The sequence below is a fragment of the Rhinoraja longicauda genome, chromosome 8 (genome assembly GCF_053455715.1).
Source record: "Rhinoraja longicauda isolate Sanriku21f chromosome 8, sRhiLon1.1, whole genome shotgun sequence".
In the NCBI taxonomy this organism is placed as follows: domain Eukaryota; kingdom Metazoa; phylum Chordata; class Chondrichthyes; order Rajiformes; family Arhynchobatidae; genus Rhinoraja; species Rhinoraja longicauda.
The window spans coordinates 15,451,156-15,473,778 of NC_135960.1; the positions used below are offsets into that span (position 1 = coordinate 15,451,156).

At 42.0% G+C, this 22,623-nt stretch overlaps 1 protein-coding gene across 1 annotated transcript in view; it reads right to left on the minus strand.

Annotated features, from left to right (window-relative positions):
- Positions 1 to 22,623, minus strand: part of kif5c (kinesin family member 5C) — a 130,869-nt gene that overhangs the window by 23,633 nt on the left and 84,613 nt on the right. The window contains exons 12-19 of the mRNA XM_078403358.1: positions 17,682 to 17,854; positions 15,910 to 15,978; positions 15,443 to 15,649; positions 12,690 to 12,836; positions 9,267 to 9,455; positions 4,057 to 4,174; positions 2,608 to 2,684; positions 1,297 to 1,406 (exon numbers count right to left, since the gene is read on the minus strand). Of these exons, the coding sequence (XP_078259484.1) occupies positions 1,297 to 1,406; positions 2,608 to 2,684; positions 4,057 to 4,174; positions 9,267 to 9,455; positions 12,690 to 12,836; positions 15,443 to 15,649; positions 15,910 to 15,978; positions 17,682 to 17,854 (1,090 nt within the window). The remainder of the gene's footprint in view (positions 1 to 1,296; positions 1,407 to 2,607; positions 2,685 to 4,056; positions 4,175 to 9,266; positions 9,456 to 12,689; positions 12,837 to 15,442; positions 15,650 to 15,909; positions 15,979 to 17,681; positions 17,855 to 22,623) is intronic.

Consider the following 22,623-nt stretch of genomic DNA (forward strand, 5'->3'; position numbering starts at 1 on the left):
CTTACTCTCTTATCCCATCTCGAACCTTCCTTCCCATTTATTCGAGAGTTCTTTGCAATTTGTCCTGTATTCGCTTCCCCTTTAAGTCCATCTTCATATTCCCAATTTGTCAACCCCTCCCCCCCACAGGCATATGGATATGCAGACTTTTTTTATTCGGCACATGGATATGCAGGGAATGGAGGGAAATGGATCATGTGCAGGCAGATGAGATTGGTTTATCTTGGCATCATGTCCTGCACAGACATTGTGGGCTGATGGGGCTGTTCCTGTTTTGTGCTGATCTATGTTCTATGTACCAACAACAGTATAGTGACATTTTTACTTGCAGTAACTTAACAGCTTGTAAGCACCACACACACACACACACAAATATGATTAAAAAAAATTAAATCAGAAAATTAATAACTGTTAAATTAATATTAAAAACCAAGTCCTTAGTCCAATCAAGACAGTCCATAGAAGATTACAAGAGAGCCAGACATGGGTGAGCTTCAATGGGGCTTCTCATTCAGTAGTCTTCTTACTTGGTTAGGTAAATTCAGCAAAGGTGCACAGGGACATTTGTGGAGAAGCTGGGGTTGTGCTTACCCAAATCATACAAGGGTCAGTAAAGATTTGACAGTGTTGTTTGTTGCATATGCAACCTAATACAGCACACTCTTTGACTGGCAAGTTGCATTAGAATATAGAACATTACAGCACAGGAACAAGCCCCTCAGCCCACAATGTCTATGCTGAACATGATGCCAAGATAAACTAATCCCCTCTGCTGCACGTGATCCAGATCCCTCCGTTCCCTGCAAATATCTAAAGGCCTCTTAATGCCACTATTATATCTCTCTAGAGAGAGAGTTAGATATAGCTCTTTGGGCTAATGGAATCAAGGGATATGGGGAAAAAGCAGGAATGGGGTACTGATTTTGGATGATCAGCCGTGATTATATCGAATGGCAGTGCTGGCTTGAAGGGCCAAATAACCTACTCCTGCAACTATTTTCTGTTTCTATGTTTCTATATCCTTCCTCCAGCAACACATTCCAGGTACTCGCCACCCTGTGTAAAAACCTTGCCCGTACCTCGCCTTTGTACGGTGGCCCACTCACCTTAAAGTTAATCTCTCTAGTCCATTGTCTAGCACTTACCCTGTATATCAGATCTCCCCCCCCAACCACCAATGTTCCAGAGGAAACAATCCAAGATTGCCCAATCTCTCCTTGCAGTTAATACTCTCTAATCCAAGCAGCATTCTGGTGAGCCTCTTCCAACCATTCTCACGTCCAGTCATGTACTCACTCTTTCAGTTCGTCGATGATTTTTTGCTTTTCATCAATTTCATCCCTCAGGCGAGCCAGTTGTTTCTGATGTGCCTCTCTGTGGTTCTCCATTTGCTCTTCCAGGGTTTTCTAGATGAAGACACCAAATAATTTAGACGTCACTGAATTTCTGCTGCCCATTTACGTCTGGGCCCTTGGTACCAGACATGCATGCGCACGATATTTTCAGAATCTGCTGGGATTTGGGGGAAATTATTTTTGGAAGGTTTTTAATTTCTCACTTCCTGAACCCAAAAGTACCTGCAGTGCAGGGAGTTTCCATCGGGTATCTGATGGCAATGTTGCCAGTTTGGAAGCTTGGTTTATTGGAGTTACTACTCAACCCTCTTTTGTTAACTATGTAAAATTGTCAAGAAAAGATTCATTTTGCTCAAAAGACTCTTCTTTGATGTGAACAAGGAAAATCCTTGTTAACCATCCTTGTCAACAAACATTAGGGCGGCACTGTGGTGCAGCTTGTGGAGCTGCTGCCTCACAGCGCCAGAGACCCGGGTTCGATCCTGACCTCAGATGCTGTCTGTGTGGAGTTTGCACGTTCTCCCTCTGACTTGAGTTTCCTCCCGCATCACAAACATATGCAGGTTTGTAGGTTAATTGGCTTCTGCAAACTGCCGGTGGTGTATCGGAAGCGGATGTCATAGTGGGATAAAAAATAACTAGTGTGAATGGGTGATTGATGGTCGGCATGGTCTCCATGGGCCAAAAGGCCTGTTTCCATGCTGTATCTTTCAACCAATCAATGACAAATATGTATTTTGTAGCAGAAGTGTAGAAGCTTTTCTGAAATTCACTCCTTAAGATCCAGATTATAATTTTTAGGCTAAGCACCTTTGTTCCAGTCTCTCCATTAACAGAAATAATCTTACAAATCGTGATAAATATAACTGAGATAACCATTACAAAAACAAGACAGCCATCTTTATTCATGGGAGTTAAAACGAAACTCACTCTCTCTCTAAAATGGCCCCAGTATATAATCTGTTTCTTTGGCACTGATAGCAAGAGCTGGAACGAAGCAGATGTCATATGTTTTGCAGAAAATGAAGTAAGAAAATAAAAATGTTTATTGCTGGACTAACAAAAAAAGAAGCAGATGAGAATGAATCATTTCAACAGACTGCTTTTACCATTCACATTCAAGATCAAAAACTCCATGCATTGAAAAGGTGTGTAGAAACATGGACAGATATCAGATTTTCCTTTGTGCTTCCAGTTTCAGAACAGGGAGTGAGAAGGTATCTACAACAATGCATAAAATCAATGTTTTTACCTTCATTTCACTGGCATCTTGAAGCAAGGTCTGATGCTCCTTTTCTTTGTCCTGAAAGCTCACTTCATGCATCTTTTCTATTAAGCAATTTCAAAAGTCAATTAACCATGTACGTGCATCAACAGCTTATAAGCATCATGTGCTAGATATTTTTAAAACGAGGGCCACAGCAAAGGATACATTATATTAATTCATTGTCAGGTTTATGATCTCAAATACAATGTAAAAAATATATAATTGGGTGATTTATTTTTCTAAGATAATTAAATCTGGCAAACCATTTGAAAAGCTGACACAATGTCAATTGTGGCAGCTTGCAGCCCAGTGGTATGAACATTGACTTCTCCAACTTTAGATAGTTCCTGTCCCTCTCTTCCCCTTCCCAGATCTCCCACTGTCTTCCTGTCTCCCCCTATATCCTTCCTTTGTCCCGCCCCCTGACATCAGTCTGGGGAAGGGTCTCGACCCGAAACGTCACCCATTCCTTCTCTGCTGAGATGCTGCCTGACCTGCTGAGTTACTCCAGCATTTTGTGAATAAATACCTTCGATTTGTACCAGCATCTGCAGTTATTTTCTTACACTACAATGTCAATGATTGCTCAGTATAATAGGTCCGGACCAATGAGCTGACTTGATAAGGGTAATATGATAACCAGAGTATACATGAATATCAAATTTATAGAAGAGAGAATGAAAATTTAAAAAAACTGCAAATGATGGAAACCAGAAAAAAGACAATGCTAAAAGGATAGGATTCTCGATTCCCCTATTCTGGGCAAGAGACTCTTTGCATCTACCAGATCTATTCCTCTCATGATTTTATACATCTCCAAGATCGCCCCTAATCCTCATGCGCTCCAAGGAATAGAGTCCCAGCCTGCCCCATAGCTCAGACCCTCGAGTCCTGGCAACATCCTTGTAAAACCTCTCTGTACCCTTTCCAACTTGACAACATCTTTCCAATAACATGGTGCCCAGAACTGTGCGCAATACTCTAAATGCAGTCTCACGAACATCTAATATAACTGCAACATGACCTCCCATCTTCTATCCTCATACTCTGACTAATGAAAGCCAATGTGCCAAAAGCCTTTTTCATTACATAAGAGCCAATTTTCAAAATCAAGATCAGTTCGAAACTGATCAGTTAGTATTGCTATGGTCTATTTCTAAATGTTTCCTCTGTAGATTTTAAAAAAAAATTTAAATCACCTTCCCCTTCTTCTGCAAAACTAAGTATTCACCCCCACCTCCAACAAGGAATTTTAAACCTCCAGTACCTTCTTGAAAGATGCCTTCCTAAAACAATGGGTGCATTTCAGTCTTGATTGACACGTGCTTTGAGATGTATAATACGCAGAGACAGAATAAAACCTGTACCATCCTGAAATCAACGATCAAGTGGATTAAAGTATCTGAATAACACCAGCTGCAGGCAAATGCATACCTTGGGCACGGAGTTTAGCTAACTCTTCATCCAGTGCATCGTGAGACTCCTCCAGCTGTCTTCGCTTCTGTTCCACATTCTGCATGTAATCTGTCAACGATTTTATCTTGGCTTCATGCTTTCAAAAGATTAATATCACAAAAGGTGAATGTAAAAGGCGTACATCGACATAATCCACCAGCTGCTTTGAACCCCTGAGTAAAAGCCCGGTCGCTAAACCCGAGCTTGAATCTTGGACAGTCCTCGATATCAGAGTGCCATCCATTCTATGTAATAGAGACCATCCTATCTCCATTACATGTCCAAAAATGCCCACTCGCCTGGTAGTTTTTTAGACAAATGGAAGGCATGCCGATGTACAATAGCATTTGCAATTTCTTATCCTTCCAGCATAATGGCAGATCTGTCATTATTTTTAATGTATTCATTTACCAGAAACTCGATAGTTTGCAGATTAATCTCGGCACAATTGCCTCTTTGTCATTGCACTGTCCTGACTTTACCTTTTATTATGGGAAGCCACCTATACACAGTAATAATTCACTCCTTCTAGTACGATAGCTTTTCAAACAAACAATTAATTGAATGCCGCCTCACCAAATGGCAAATCTTAGCGGCGAGACAGATTGCTGCCTCCCTTCCCCCAAGCACTAAAGTCGTTATAAGTGCACGACATAGAAATGGCAGGAGCTCGTACAGCCTGCAGCAGCTGCTCCGACGTTTAGCAAAATCCTCTACCTAGTCTACATTCCTTCCTGATCTCCGGACCTTTCATTTCCCAGATCTCCCAAGTCCCCAAATGCCCAGGATTTGAGCTGCGTTGTCAAAAGAACCAGACTGGAGCGACTAGGTTTGTATACACTGGAATTTAGAAGGATGAGAGGGGATCTTATCGAAACGTATAAGATTATTAAGGGGTTGGACATGTTAGAGGCAGGAAACATGTTCCCAATGTTGGGGGAGTCCAGAACCAGGGGCCACAGTTTAAGAATAAGGGGTAGGCCATTTAGAACAGAGATGAGGAAAAACTTTTTTAGTCAGAGAGTTGTGAATCTGTGGAATTCTCTGCCTCAGAGGGCAGTGGAGGCCAATTCTCTGAATACATTCAAGAGAGAGCTAGATAGAGATCTTAAGGATAGCGGAGTCAGGGGGTATGGGGAGAAGGCAGGAACGGGGTACTGATTGAGAATGATCAGCCATGATCACATTGAATGGCGGTGCTGGCTCGAAGGGCCGAATGGCCTACTCCTGCACCTATTGTCTATTGTCTATTGTCTAAACGTGCAGGTACCTGTGAATGGATAGGAGTGGGGAACTTAACAGCATCTGTGAATGCCAGAAAAGGAAGGGGGGAGGAGGGGGAGAGATAACTTACTCTGCCATGAATTCTTTAAAAAAACATTTTGCAAGGAATAGAATCAAAGTATTTAACTGCTAACAAAACAAATTATCCCCATCAAAACACTATACTGCAACTTCCACACTTGGTGACTTTGTTTGAACTGGGTAGAGTTATTATTTTATTAACGATCAACCAAAACCTAAATTCTAAATACAATGCCTGCTTGCCCTCCCATTGGTCACATGCACAGAGGTTTAAGAATATCTAAGAATGTTTCAGAAGTTCTTTCACTAGTTAATACATCAGAGGGAACTAGGGAAAGAAATAGGGACTGAGTGTGAGAAGAACATAAAAGACAGACTATCAGGTAGGAGGGAGATATAAAGAAAAGGGGCGAAAGACTAATTCCCAGTCAAAGCAGTTAGCATTCGGGATTCTTCAAAGAGCATATGAAAGGGCAGTTATCAGACTCTTAAAAGGACTTCTCGCTTGCTATGGATGAATTCCCAATCTCCCAATCCACCTCATTGCGGCCCCTGCATTTTAAAAATAAAGCCAGCACGTTCTCTAGCTGTAACATTATATTCTGTACTCTGTTTCTTTCTCTTTTGCATAACATGATGCACTCATGCATGGGCATGATTTGCCTGGGTAATATGCAAAGTAAGATCGTTCACTATATCACAGTGCACATGGCAATAATAAGCCAATACCAAAAACAAAATATACTCGGCAAAACAAGTAGATTTGGGAAAAAATCATGAATGTCCAAGTTGAGTCGGCAACATTTAGTTTTAAAAGTAACTACAATTTTAGTTTAAAATTTTCAATGCATGTATTCCCATTTATCTTGTGCTGTCTGACATCCACTCCAATAAACTGTGCTACTGGTGGAGACAAATAAAATAAACACACTGAAGCTGGACACGAGTGTCAAGCAAAGCCAATGAAGCGGGACACGTGTCAAGCGAAGTTTTCTTTATTCCTTAAGCACCATACAGCTCCCAAAACCCCCAACCAGTTCAACTCCTCCTGGAACTCCACTATCAAATGCTACTCCTCCCCATTCCAAGTTCCGTGACCCCACCACCCGAGCCGAGGGTTCGCACCACATGTGGCTCACCACCAGGGACCGCCACAACACTAACATTAAAGAAGCCCAATTTCTAAAGGTTCATTTATTAAAAACATAGGTAATAAGATTTTGCAATTTAACTGCTTTAAAATACTTTTAAAGTATCAATAAAGCTCATATGAATAATGAAAAGGGAAACAGTTAACTTATTCACATTAACTGTGACATAAGCAAGTACCAGTGCATGAAAGTTGGATCAAAACCCGAGGGCCTATTAAAAATACTCAGGGAAATCACAAAACATAACCACGCAATGTGTAGCATCCAGCAAAGAGGTCAGCAGAAATACCCGATTATTGGTTAACAATACTCCGAAGTGCACGAAGGGTACTGATTGAGAGTGATCAGCCATGATCGCATTGAATGGCGGTGCTGGCTCGAAGGGCTGAATGGCCTACTCCTGCACCTATTGTCTATTGTCTATTGTCTAATATATGCACATAGTCAATAACGGCCAAACATCTCACACTACTTCCTCATGGAAGTTACTCTGGAGGTGACCTGTGGTAGAACCCAAATAATTACGGGAGAGAAACTTAGCCATCATCTCCAGCCCTTTCTCGGGCAAGTCCCAACAAGTCTCCTTGGTGCATGGGCAAGCTTTTTTTAGTCCATTTTAGTTGAGTTTAGAGATACAGCATGGAAGCAGGCCCTTCGGCCCACCGAATCCGTGCCAACCAGCTATCACCACGCACTTACACTATCCTACACACACTAGGGGCAATTTACAATTACACCAAGCCAATTGGCCAGACAAGCACGCGTAGTCACGATCGAACCCGGGCCTCTGGCGCTGTAAGGCAGCAACTCTATCGCTGCGCCACTGTGCTGCCATGAGCACGGCAAGCACACTGAGCGCTCAATTGCAGCTAATGAGTTTGCTAAAGAAAAAAATTGGATCTCAAAAAATAATCTCATGGAAAAGAGCATTTAAAAGCACATTTTGAACTGAGGCCCAGTTCAACTGAATTCATTCCAACAAGGAGGCCTCCTAGAATATATGCTAACAGAGTAGGCCATTTAGAACGGAGATGAGGAAGAACTTTTTCAGTCAGAGAGTGGTGAAGGTGTGGAATTCTCTGCCTCAGAAGGCAGTGGAGGCCAGTTCGTTGGATGCTTTCAAGAGAGAGCTGGATAGAGCTCTTAAGGATAGCGGAGTGAGGGGGTATGGGGAGAAGGCAGGAACGGGGTACTGATTGAGAGTGATCAGCCATGATCACATTGAATGGCGGTGCTGGCTCGAAGGGCTGAATGGCCTACTCCTGCACCTATTGTCTATTGTCTATTGTCTATTGACCAGAGAAAGAAAAATAGGAATAGGCAGACTTGGTGTATATTGATTTAGAAGAAATAGGTTGTGCCAAATTTGTGTAAAGTTTTCACAAAGTTGTAAACAGAGGGGTAAATAACGTAATGTATTTGGATTTTCAAAAAGAATATCTTGAGGTTTTTGTTTGAAACATGGTGATGTTGCTGGCAAAATATTGTTCACTCCCGAGAGAGCTGGAATCTGTCGTCATATCAAGGTGAATATTGGAAAAGCCACAGATTCCTTCCCTCACTGATACGAGTGACCACGATGGGCTTCTACAACAATCAAGTTGGTTTGTACATTAACATCACAGATATGTATTTGTTATATTACCCTGGCATTAGCAAGTTAACCTATGATGAGTATTTGTCGGCACTGAGCCTGTACTCGCTAGAGTTTAAAAGAATGAGGGGAGACATTGAAACATATAGAATAGGGAAAGGCTTGGATAGAGTGGATGTGGAGAGGATATTTCCACTAGTGGGATAGTCTGGGACCAGAGGTCATAGCCTCAGAATTAATAGATGTTCATTTAGGAAGGAGATGAGAAGAAATTTCTTTAGTCAGAGAGTGCTGAATCTGTGGAATTCTTTGCCACAGAAGGCTGTGGAGGCCGTCAGTGGATATTTTTAATGCAGAGATAGATTCTTGATTGGTACAGGTGTGAGAGGTTATGGGGAGAAGGCAGGAAAATGGGGTTAGGAGGGAGAGATAGATCAGCCATGATTGCATGGCGGATTAGACTTGATGGACCAAATGGCCTAGTTCTACTCATATTCCTATGACCTTATGTTCCAGATTTATGCGATTATTGAATCTTAAAATTACCAATGGCCACAGCAGAACACGCTATTCTTTCCCGATCAATGGGCCAGGCATCTGCACATTTGAGAATAATAACTTGACCACTTTGGAGTCATGGATTTATGTAGCACAGAGTGGCCTATACTGAGCAAGATGTCTATCTGATCTGGTGCCATTTACCTGTGTTTGTCCTGTCGCCCTCCAAATCCTTCTTATCCATCGATATGTATTTTGATCACTGTAATTTTACTCATCTCTACTACCTCCTCTGGAGGCTCGTTCCATATACCCATCCATTCATAGTGTGAAAACGTTGCCCCTCAAGTCCCTTTTAAATCTTTCCTTTCCCACCTTAAATCAATGACCTCTAGCTTCAGACTTCCTCACCTTGAGAAAGATTCTGTGACCATCCAACTTATCTACGGCCTTCATGATCGTATAAACCTCTGTAACCTTCGACAGTGCAATGAAAGAAGTCCCGGCCTACCTTTACACCTCAAGCACTCAGGCCCTGGCAACATCCCCGTGAGTCCTTAATACAGTTATTTTGCAGCTTATCAAATACTCGTATCCTTCACCCTGAACCTTGTGTAGAACTCGAAGCAAGTTTTCCTCACCTGCGACACCAAGAGTTGACATGCTGCCAACTCCCGCTCATTCTCATTCAGTTTTTTATTGCAGTCCAGCTGCGTGCTCTCCAGCTGCTTGGCCCGCTTCACCAAGGTCTTGACTTCAGACTTCATTTTGCTGACGTATAGACGAGCAACTGTGAACTCTTCCTCCATCACCCCATTCGTTTCTGCCATCTGGGAGACCAAGGTGACGATTAGACATTTAGCATTGTTAACAACATGGTTGAAATCTCCCTGCTCCTCCCAAGTTCTGCTGGGGGGAAATCCTGTACTATTATCTTGGTTCCACAGCCTGTACGTCATGTATTAATATTTCTCAATATAACTAATTTAGTGACTAAATGTTGAAGGATGAACTGCAGATGCTGGTTAAAACCGAAGACAGACACAAAAGTCTGGAATAACTCAGCGAGTTATGAAAGGATAACGTTATGTTATAGGAAAGCTGTCGTCAATCTGTAAAGGGTGCAGAGAAGATTCACGAAGATGTTGCCAGGACCCGAAGGACCGAGCTATAGGGAGAGGTTGAGCAGGCTAGAACTCTATTCCTTGGAGTGCAGGAGGATGAATGGTGATATTAAGGAGGTGTACAAAATCATGAGATGAATAGATCAACAGAGTCTCTTGCCCATGAACCAGAGAACATAGGTTTGAAGTTAGGGGGGAAAGATTTAATAGACCCTGAAGGGTAACTTTTTTCTTTTTTACACAAAGGGTGGTGGTGAGATGGAACAGCTGCCAGAGGAGGTAATTGAGGCAGGTACTAGCATAACCTTTAGGAAACATTTAGATAGGTACATGGATAGGAGAGGTTTAGAAGGATAAGGGCCAAATGCAGGCTGGTGGGACTTGTGTAGATGGGACGGTGTGGGCAAGTTGGGCCGGTTACTACGCTCTGTCACTGTATGACTCTAGTGGGCTGAGGTAATGCAATATTAAAATGATGCACCTTATCTGGAGTACAGGAGAGAAAAAAGTTTCAGAGATTCTGTAAACTTGCTCACAGGTATTATTAATATTCACAATGGAACCATGAATTCTATGTTCTATATTCCAATTCCAACGTTTCAAATTAATTGTTACCCAAGTTTCTGTCAATTTTACAAAGATTTTAACATCACGCGGTATCGGAAAAGACAACATGTTGTTTGTCAGTTAGGAGAGCCAATTGATTTGAAACAGATTGTGCATCAGAGATAACTTAAAGCACACCCTCTTCAGGTTTATCACGGGGCAGAGTTTAGTTAAGCATCAAATCTCAATGTTGCAAGTTTGTGGGAATTGGTAGGTTTATTCTGTTGATAAGTTTATTTCTCCAGCAGCTTATAGAAATTTTCACCAACCTGGGAAAACAACTATGACAAAAAGGTTTCTATAATTAAGAAAAAAATCAGGTTCTGCGTATGTGCAGTATTTCATGTATATATTCAAGCGAGAATCCAACTGCATCCTCAACATCAAGGCTAGTCTAAATGCTATCAGTAGAGGGAGCAAGATACTGTATTTATTTAACAAAAGCTTGCAGATCCATTTTGCTTGAGATAGTCAAGAAAATTCAACTGGTTAAACGTCTTTGCTCTAAATATACCAGGAATCTGAATAATGATCATTATTCTTTACTCGTACGATTAAGTATCACAAGTTGTCTCCATTCAGGAGAGTAATTTACACCCATCTGTATCTACAAAACCATGTCTCTGCAAAGAGTTACAGCAACATATTATGATGCATGCATTCGACTGCAGCTGCCTTAATATGATAGAAATGCAACAATTTGATTTCCTCGCTTTAATCTTATTTCCAGAAATTGAAGGTAAAGTGCAAAGTAATGTTTTTGAAAATATTTTAAATGTTGGAAATTCAGATTAGGCATCATGATGCAGTCAGGCCTTGAGTATTTCCAGCACATTTTTCTTTCCTTTGGGTCACCTGGATCTGCAAGATTTAGGACAATTAATTTGTCCTAAAATTGCCCCGACAATTCCAAGTACCAGAATCTGAAATTTTATTGCAAACATAAAGATCAGGGGCTCCTGCAGAAAGCATTGCTCAAGTCGTGACGTACATGCTAAACACGGCTTGCTTGTGTAAAGCTCGTGAGCCAAGCTGCCAGTTTCATTCTGTAAGCTCAGTGAAGGAACAGATGGCTCAATATTTGCCATTGTAACTCGAGTACAATAGAAATCAGTTACAGAGCGGCATGTTCAATAACCCAAATGACCACTGTAAACAAGTGATCAATACGGACAATTCCAAAACATCTGCTGGACTATTAAGCACTGGCATCTGCTTTAAATGGTTGTTGAGCAGTCTCTCTTACCCCCAGCACTATTCAGAACACAGATAGCCTTTTCTCCTTCAATTATCCAGCTTTAGGACAATATTACAGTTTCAAAAAATGTCTTTTTTTCCTCCCCTCCGAATTAATTCCCAAATATTTGTGATCAGCTAGTATAGTGCTTCAAATATTTTTTGTAAAGTTAAATAATTACTGCATTATCCAGGATTTTTTTGCTCAAGGAATGATAATTTGTGTAAGAAGGAACTGCAGATGGTGGTTTACACTAAAGATAGACAAAAAATGCTGGAGTAACTCAGCAGGTCAGGCAGCATCTCTGGAGAAAAGGAATAGGTGACTTTTCGCGTCGAGACCCTTCGTTAGACTGAGGATTTGTTACAGTCTTATTAAATCTGCTTAATATGCAGATATTATTATAATGCATTTATCATCACAAAATAGCCCTTTCTATTCACAATGTTTGTCCAATATTAGTAAGTGACATAATTTTAAACAACTGAAAAGGGCGTACAATTTACTATAATTCGCCCGTCGTTTAAAAAAAAAAATTATTAAGAAGATTAGAAATAACTATATTGTTGTCTTTGCACCCAATAATCCACATTACTTTGTAGAGTATCCTCAAAAAAAGGGTCTTCAAACAATTAGTGCAAATTTGCCATGGTTGTTATTTTATTGTGAGGGCATAGCCTCTTGCCCAAGCATATTTCAAGCAGAATGAAAAAAAATGTGGCTATGTTATCTGCAGATGGAGTCCTGGCAATGAATTCCACAGACTCACCACCTTCAAGCTAAAGAAATTCCTCTTCATCTCCATTCTAATGCTACTTCCCCTCAAGAACAAACAGTTGTTGCAGTCTTTTTTACTTGCATGCATGGTGCAGGCAGCTCTGACAAGTCTAACATTTATTGCCTATCGTTCACAGACTGAACAGTTTGTGGAGGCCATGTCAGAGGGTAGTTAAATATCAACCCGTATGCATTGGGGTTAGAGTATATCTGTTACTGGCGCATTATGCCAACAACAAACATAGCTGAGGATTGGCATATTACATTCTTATATTGCATTGATTCATTTATGCCTGGACCAAGATTCCCGAGTGACCTACCAGTTTTACTTCACTGTTGCCAATGATGCCACCGATTTCGCCCAGATCCTTCAACAAGATATTCAATATCTCGGTTGCCCTCTTCTTCTGATGGTTGCTCAGCTCCTGGAGTTGGTTGAATTCTTTCTGAAAAACTATTAAAGTACTCTGAAGAAAAAGAAAAGTTTAAATGCAAACCTGCAGGAATGACATAAGACTCACCATTTTAAAATGACTAGCTTCCGCAACAACCTAAACAATAAAGAACAACTTAGTTCTTCACAGGATGATACAAATAGCACAGTTGAAGGCCACTTGGCCCATCTAATCTTTCATCCAGTTAATCTATTTTTCACCCATTCTCCATATCCCCATCATCTCCTCGAAATGTTTATACAATTTAATTTAAAAAGCAACTTTGAATTTGTAATTACTATTCTATCAGGGCGGCACATTAGCGCGGCAGTCGAGTTGCTGCCTTTCAGCACCAGAGACCCGGGTTCAATCCTGACTGCAGGTGCTGTTTGTACAGAGTTTGTACGTTCTCCCCGTGACCTGCGTGGATTTTCTCTGTTTTTTTCTTTTATGCTCCAAAGACGTACAGGTTTGTAAGTTAATTGGCTTGGTAAAATTGTAAGTGTGTGGGTAGGATACCTAGTGTGGGTAGGATAGTGTGAGTGTGCAGGGATCGCTAGTCGGCACAGACTTGGTCAGCCGAACAGCCTGGTTCTGCACTGTATCTCTAAACTAGAGACAAGTAAACATAGCCACTTGATGAAGAAAAAGATTTTCCTCATATCTCCTTTAATTCATGCCAATTATCTTAAAACCACGCTTTCTGATTATCAACCCTCCAGTCACTGAAACATGTTTTTCTTGATTCCTTCCATCTAAAGTCTTCAAAACTATTTGTCACCTTTATCAACTATCCATTGATTTCTCCACATTAAAGATAATCACCCTGATCTCTCCTTGTGAGTGTGATCACTCATTTCCAAAATTGCAGCATCTGCTGTTCCACGCGTTTCCTATTTAGCTACAGTCTCATTTTCAAGATACAATTTGTCTTTGATGTTCATTCTCCTTTATTTGCCCATGCTTGTTTAATTGGCTGTTTAAATGGATCATCTGGGGAAAAAATCAAAGCTTTCCTAACATTTGCCAACTTTTGGCCAAGTTTTATTCACTTTTTTTTAGATTTGAAAGAAATCATTATTTGCAACCTTCCAGTCATAGACAATAGACAATAGAAAATAGGTGCAGGAGGAGGCCATTCGGCCCTTCGAGCCAGCACCGCCATTCAATGTGATCATGGCTGATCATTCTCAATCAGTACCCCATTCCTGCCTTCTCCCCATACCCCCTGACTCCGCTATCCTTAAGAGCTCTATCTAGCTCTCTCTTGAATGTATTCAGAGAATTGGCCTCCACTGCCCTCTGAGGCAGAGAATTCCACAGATTCACAACTCTCTGACTAAAAAAGTTTTTCCTCATCTCTGTTCTAAATGGGCCATTTAGAATTAGGCCATTCGGCCCATCAAGTCTACTCCGCCATTCAATCGTGGCTAATCTATCTTTGCCTTTCAACCCCATTCTCCTGCCTTTTCCCCAGAACCCCCGACACCTGTACTAATCAAGAATCTATTTATCTCTGCCTTAAAAATATCCATTGACTTGACCTCCACAGCCTTTTGTGGCAAAGAATTCCACAGATTCACCACCCACTGAAAAAAGAGGGCTCGAGGAGGATTTTGGAAAGACTACACTGAAAACCTTGCATTTTCTCCCCTTGCTTCCTTCAGCAATCTAGTATGCAACTCATCTGCACGAAAGCAATCTATCAATTAAATAATGGCAGCCTTGATTTCTCTCCTCTCAAACAAATTTTCTTCTAGCCAGTATCTCTGCAATTTCATTTGTAATAGCTCTGGTAATGCATGCTCACTTGAATCTTATATGGCACCTACTATTTTCAGATACACAGAGGTTAACCTACTGTTGTACACTAGCCCAATCCTTAATGGTCTGGCCTGGTCTGACAAAACAAGTCCAGCCCAACTTTGAAAGAAACTGCAGTCCTTTGTCTCTTGCTACCAGGCACAGGACATCACTGAAAGCACAAGAAACTGCAGATTTTGGAATCTTGACCAAAAATGAATGGATAACATTTGTTCATTCCCAGCACTGTTGCTGCCTGACCTCGCCAACAGCACTGATCAGGACAACGCTGTTTTGTAAGGATGTAGCAGCCCTCATTGGTATTCAGTGGTAAATGTTGGTCAATGGTGACACACCCCCAGGAGATTCCTATCATGCCTTTAGACTCAAGTTATATTGTTTTGACAAGAGTTTAGAGAAACAGGCCTTTCGGTCCAACAAGTCCACGCCAGCCATCGATCACCCGTTCACACTAGTTCTATGTTATCTCCCTGCACACTCGAGCCAATTTACAGAGGCCAATTAACCTAAAACTCCGCTCGTCTTTGGGATGTGGGAGGAAACCCACAATGTCACAGGAAGAACGTGCAAACTCCCCGCAACCAGCATCCAAGATCAGGATTGAACCCGGGTCTCCGGTGCTGGGAGGCAGCAGGTCTACCAGCTGTCCCACTGTGCTGTCCCTTTCGGCACAGTAAACACCCCTAAAGACCCATCAGCAAAAACTTACATTTTAAAAAAGGACTTGCCCATCCACCCAGATCTAAAGCTGGTCACCTGCTCTGTTTCCCCTCCTCCCCCAAACAAACAAGTGCATGAAACATTGCAACAATTACCGTTTTTTGTGACAGTTCGTCAGTCAACAGCTCGTTGGCCTTGGACTTGTCCTCTACTTCTTGGGATTTCTGGTCATAGTTGACAGCCAGTTCCTCCAAGGCCTGAAGCACCTCCTTCACCTCGTCTTTGGCGGCTTCATTTTCCAGCTGCAGGCGATTCAGTTCCTCCTGGATCTTTTCATAATCCCGCCGCGTGGAGACCAACAGCTGAAAATAGTCGCACACTTTAAAATGGGTGCAGAGTCCTCCGAGAAATCGCATGGGACTCAGAACACATTCCTGGCAGAAAAGCTACTCATCCGGTCGGTACATGATGACACAAGCCCACTTTAAGTAAGTACTTTGTTCCTTGCGAGGCATTAGATTCAAACCCAAGAGCATCCAAACTGTTAATCACCACTTTTGGCCATTCTTGTCACCTTGGATTAAGAAGCCCTGGACAGTCATGTTCCCACATATAGACTCACCTCCTCCTGATCCAGCATCTGCTGATTTAGATTCTCTGTCAGCTGGCTCTGCTGATTTATCTCTTCATCCTGAGCAGAAAATGAGAGAGAAATTCAACCGAAAACCTTGGCAGCATGGTAAATTCTTCACTGAAGCCCATTCTGGGAATAGTTTAATTTTTATATACAGGAAAAACTTCCACTGTATCGTTTATAGTTTAATGGCTACAAAACTCTTCAGCCTTGCTGCCATGACCCATCCACTCTCCATGTCTCTATAATCTTCTTCCGCCCTACATCCCTCTGCTCTGCTGCAAATCTGGCTTCTGCTTCATTTCCACATTTAATGACTGTATGACAAGGCCCCAAGCTCTGGTGAACCTTACTAAAATGTCTTTGCCTCTCTTTTCTCCGTTAAAGACGAGTTACATATATATGATGCTTTCTCCAAATCTTTGATCAATCTCACAATCTCCGACGTAGCCCAGTGTATCACACAAACCAGAACTCCCCATCATTTGATTCCATTTACACTTCACACTGCATCAGAAAAGCAGCATAATCAAAGACTTGTCCCACCCTGTTCATTCCTTCTACCTCATCCCATCGGGCAGAAGGTACAGAAGCTTGCAGCTACGCACCACCGGACTCAGGAACAGCTTCTTTCCCCTCTGTTATCAGCCTTCTCAATAGTCATTCCATAAGCTAGGGTACCGTCCGATTCATCTCGACCCCATTGTAGACACTGGACTTTGTCTATGGAACTGATGTGCTACCATGCTGAGAATTATTTTGGGCACCCTGTATCGACCCCTTTGCTCTACCTATTGTACTTGAGTTTGTCTTTATTGTATTTATGTATAGAATTATCTGACCTGATTGGATTGTATGCAAAACAAAGATTTTCACCGTACCTCTGTGCATGACAATAATAAAGGTAAACCTATCAAGCATCATGTTATTTTGCTATATTGAAAGAGCTCTGTTAATGAAGGCTGAAGTACAGTGCGAGAAAAAAATCAGGTTATCCACCATAGAAGGAAAAACAAAGGCCCAAGTATTTTGTTTGAACAGTGAGGAAAGGCTGATGTTGAATGCAGTGGCCTTGTATACTAAAATTTCACTGAAATTTGACATTAAATTGAAAAAGGCAATTGAAAAGGCCCACCATAGTCATGGAGTTAGTGTTTATCAGCACAGAAACAGGCCCTTCGCCCACCATGTCCATGCCGAAAGTTTTCCCCATCTACATTAATCCTATTTGTCAGCAATGAGTCTGTATCCTCACATCTTTTGCTTATTCAATTCTGGAAGTGCGTTCCGGATATCAACTATTCCCTGACCATAACAAAAAAACTATCCCCTCAAATCCCCTTTAAAGGTCCTTCCACTCACCTTAAACCTCTGTCCTTTTCTGTTTGATATCCCACTATCTATACCTCACATTGGCCTTGATTGTCAGAGGATTTGAGTACAAGAGGAGAAATATCTTACTATAATTGGGCTCAGTTACTCCACATCTGAAGCATTGTGTATCATTTTTGTACTTTACTTAAAGGAGGACATAGTCATGGTGCCACACAGCCTGGAAACTGGCCTTTTGGCCCATCAAGTCCATGACAATCATCAAGCCCCCGTTTACGCTGCAACTTAAGTAATTTCCTCTGCACCAGTTGCCTCTTTATTTTTACGCTGCTGTAATCACGGTGTCACCTAGTCGCACATTCTGACCCACTTGCACACCAAGGCGGAATCTGTCACACCACGAGGTCCGCCTGTCTCCGGGTACAAACCTTGTCATCGAGCTGCTTGTACAAATTGCTGATCTCTTCCTCCAACTTTACCCTCTCCCCTGCCGTGATTTTGGGGGCCGGAGCCACATTGTCTATGGTGGTCTGGTTGTCGCAAGGCTCCAAGTTCTTCTGATCCTTGGCGTCAATTTGTTCATCCTCGGGTACAGACTCACCTGTGAGGAAAACAAGGGCAATCTACTCGGAAGCAAGGCAAACGGTTTCCCCGGCAACACAACACGTCTGTTCTCTCGCAAAGCCGGCAGAAAAGGACGGAGAAATTCTCCTTTCAAGCAACTGCCTGCGATGAATGAAAGGCCCTGACTAAAATGATCATATTCAGAAACCTTCGCTAGCTTTCCAATTTGAACTGATTTTGCAGCATTCTTTCTGAGCAGCAGTCGCTGAAAATGATGGTGATTGATCGAACTTGCCGAGAGGCAGATCTTTAAGGCCCCGGCTGTTTCAGCTCAGAAAGGGAAGCCAATTTTCCAATAACATAGAGGCTGCATGGACGAAAAAGGCCATTTCTTTACATAGATTCTGCGCATGCACTGGAGACGTGCAATTGGCACATGCAAACAGTTTTTAGCAGCCACAGCAGCAGAATACAATGTAAATATATCCATTAAGGTCCTTATTATTCCGTTACTAACCAGTGATATTGAACACTCATACATCTAATCCTCTCTCATTCCATCAAAACAAACACGTAATATATTATTGATGCATTCCATCGCAATAGACATAACCTCTGCTGCTCTGCAGAGTCCAAATTGCACCACGATTTCTCCAGAAATTTAAAATCCATAATCCGTTATGACAGCATAATATTATAGAGCATTTTAAATCTTTTCCGAAGGGCATCTCTTCCGCCACATTGCTTACACCAAACCAAAAGATGCACCTGCTTCACAATGAAAGGATTGTTTTAATCATGGAAAGAACCAAACCGTAAACAACAAGGGCAATTTTTACAAACATTACTACAACACTTCCCGGAGGACCAAATGGTGCCTGCATGTGACCTGTCCCTTTAAGGTCTCAAATCATCTTGCCACTGACTGTGGAATGTGCCACACACTAACACATCATGATGTTTTATCAAAAGCCAAGGGAGTTTACTTCCAAATTAGCGGCTTAGCGGGGTGTGACAGGTATTGTGGGATATTAGATTTCCACGACACCGACACCAGCTAAATAACCCAAGTCTGTGTCGGTAAATTGGTATATCAGCATTTTATCTCAGGAGCCGCCTGAATATCTCTAATGTAGAAACCACAAAAAAGTTAGACACAAAATGCCGGAGTAACTCAGCGGGTCAGACAGCATCTCAGGAGAAAATAGGTGATGTTTCGGGTCGAAGACCCTTCTTCAGTCTGAGAGTCAGGGGAAAGGGGAACGAGAGATATAGACGGTGATGTCGAGAGGTATAGAACAAATTAATGAAATATATGCAAAAACGAAACGATGAAGAAGTGACTGGCTTTGTCAAGATTATTTCGTTAAAATTTATTGTTGTCTGACAAGCAATGTGTTTGTCCACATTTTCCAGGACATTTCCCAAGGTTGCGTTAAACGTGTAACTGCAAAGACTATAAAATTGAGACAAACACCTTTCCATCTTTTCTTTCCACCGCCTGCACTAGAACACACATGCATTGTCGGTGCTCTCTTGCACTCTATTGAACTGTCTCCCTAGGCAAATACTAAAGCCGACTTCAGATTGATGGATTGTGGACGAGATGCCTTCAAGCTTGCATATATTACCCTCTTTATTTTTGAATCTCATCATGCCTAAATGTGCCCATTAAATTGGAATCCAAATACAGATCTCTTTCTTCAGTTTTTCCAACAGATGGCTATTTAATGACCAGCAGCTCAGTACAGTAAACCCGCACTGTAACAGACCACAAGGGGGGAGATCCGTTATTACCAATTGTCCGCAAAAACCGAATAAGGAGGTTGATATGTACGGTACTACTGGAAAAACAGCCAATAACCATACACTACCAAATAAACAGTAAAGAACACAAAATGCACAGTACTGTGGGACGCCACTGTGGATTTGCTGCCTTGCAGCACTAGAGACCCGGGTTCGATCCTGACCTTGGGTGCTCTCTGTGGCTGCCTGGTATTGTGGAGCCTTGCAGGTTTGTGGTTTGGTTGGCTTCTGTGGGGCTTAGGTGGAGCCGCTGCCTCGCGGTGCCGGGTTCGATCCTGACCAAGGGTGCTCCCCACGTGGGTTTCTTCCGGGTGCTCCAGTTCTATCGTATGTGGACGAGATGCCTTCCACACATCCCTCGTGTGTGGGGTAGAGTTGGTGTGCCAGGAACCAGGGTCAGAGCCAGGCCCGGGTCGCTGGCACCGTGGATCGGTGGCTCTGCTGGCAGTTTGCTCTGTAGGCAATGATGTTGGGCCACAGGCCTGCACGTCCTTGCGGTTGTGGGGGTGGGAGGGGGGGTGGAGGGGGTATGAGAAATCTATGCTGTCGCTATGTCTTTGTCTTTGCAATGTGGGAGGATAGATAGAACCTCTGCAGTAATTCTCTCCTACACACTGTGAATGGATCGATTGTAATCATGTATTGGCTTTCTGCTGACTGGTTAGCGCGCAACAAAAGCTTTTCACTGTACCTTTTTCACTGTACCTCACTCAGTACACGTGACAATAAACTAAACGGAACTGAAACTTAACCATGTATTATCAAAAATTGTTTTCTTTCCCACAACTCTACAAACTAATATGACACAAATTAATCTTCTGTTATGGGCATTATATTATTATCCATTATGCTTTGGTCAATGGAACAGAATTTCAGAGGCAGGACACACAAGTTATCACACCATGCATTAAGAACATTGAACAGTACAATACAGGAACACGCCCTCTGACACACAATGTCCATGCTGTACATCATGCCAGGTTACATTAATCACCTCTATCTGCACATGATCCACTTCCTACCATTCCCTTTAATACACAAAGTAATTATCTACTACATTGACCTACTTGAAAATGATTGGACTCATTCCCATCTACATGCAGTTTTTTATATGATTTTTTAGTAAGCAAAAGAAATTGCAAAAATGGACAATGGGTGGAATAATTTCAATACAACATCAAAGCCAGACCCCAAGGAATGGATTTAAGTGAAATAAAGTATGTCCCATCTCCTATTTTAAGTTGGATAAACAAGAAACTGGATATACTGGTTTACAAAAAAAAACTCAAACAAAGAGCTGGAGTAACTCAGCAGGTCGGGCAGTATCACTGGTGGACATGGATAGGTGATGTTTCAGGTTGGGACCCTTGATGATGTTGGCCCATGATATAAAACAGGCCATAACAAGGGTCTCTCTCACATTCTTACTTGGATGTCATCTAAAGCTAATGGAAAATAACTAAGGTTCTGCACGAAAGTTACCGAAAAAATAAATCTTCATTCTGCATGTAATGCCTGCCACGTCCAATATAATTTTACACACTAGTGTCTCTGGTTGTAACAATGGAAGGACAGATTCAACAGAGTTTATAAATGAACATCCAATTTTGAACAGTGGTCTTCCTTAACTTAGTCAGCTAGATCAACACAAATGTAATTATCATTTATACGATCTATTGCTTTCCCACTCAAAGAAAAATTCTGTAAATGGAATGATTGGAATGGTAACAAGAACAATAAATTAGTCAGGGTCACAAGACCTTGATTCCTACTCTACATCTGCACTTCCAGAAGCTGAACTGGCAACATTTTTAAAATCCTAAGCAATAAATACTCAGTAACCACAGGCAGCTGGTCGTCGAACCAAAATCCACTTGGAATCAAAGATCAGAATCAGCTCAGATTGTTGGATGCCAAAGGGAATCAAGGGAAATAGGATGGAGAGATAGAAGATGCATATCAACCTTAATTGAATGAAGTAGACTCAAGTGCCAGTTGGCTTATTGATGCATCCAATATTCTCAGATTGGCAAGGGGACAGCATGGTGGCGCAGCGGTAGAGTTGTTGCCTGACAGCATTTGCAGTGCCGGAAACCCGGGTTCGACCCCAACTACGGATGCTGTCTGTACGGAGTTTGTACATTCTCCCCTTGACCTGCGTGGGTTTTCTCCGAGATCTTCGGCTTCCTCCCACACTCCAAAGATGTACAGGTTTGTAGGTTAATTGGCTTGGTATAAATGTAAATTGTCCCTAGTGCGTGCAGCTTTAGTGTGCGGGGATCGCTGGTCGGTGCGGATTCGGCGGGCCGAAGGGCCTGGTTCCGCACTGTATCTCTACTAAACTAAAGATCAATTGACCTACAGGTTAGTGCCAGAGTTTTTGATTGATTGTGTTATAGAATCAGAGTTATGCAAGATGAAAACAAGCCCTTTGGTCCAACCTTCCATGCCAACCACAATGTATTTCTTAGCTAGACACACACCAGCATCTTCTCATCCAACCTTTTAAGGAATCCTTTTTATTCCTATTTCATTCATTTATTTACCTAGCTTCCCCTTCAGTGCATCGGTAACTTTGTGTTTCTATCTAACGTCCACAATCTAAATCACATCATGCAAGACACAAATTCATAATTTTCCACATCACAACTTACATAGCATTAAACGGAAAGGCGGCACTAAACTATTTGGCCCATTCAGTCCATGTTGACATTAATGCTCCGCTCAAGCCGATCCCATCTTTCCTCTTCCAAAGTCTATTATCATTCACTTCTATCCCTGCTCCCTTATATTTATCTTCCCTCCCCTAATTGTACCAATTCTACTTGCTCCAACTACTCGCTGTGGCAGTCAGATCCATATTCAGTGGTGACCATCTTGAATTGATGGCCTCTTCCCCAAAATGGATACATTCTATCCACATCCACTCTATCAAAATCCTTCATAACCTTGTACTCCCTATTTTGTTGCACTTGCCTTCTCACTTCAACAAAGAGACTG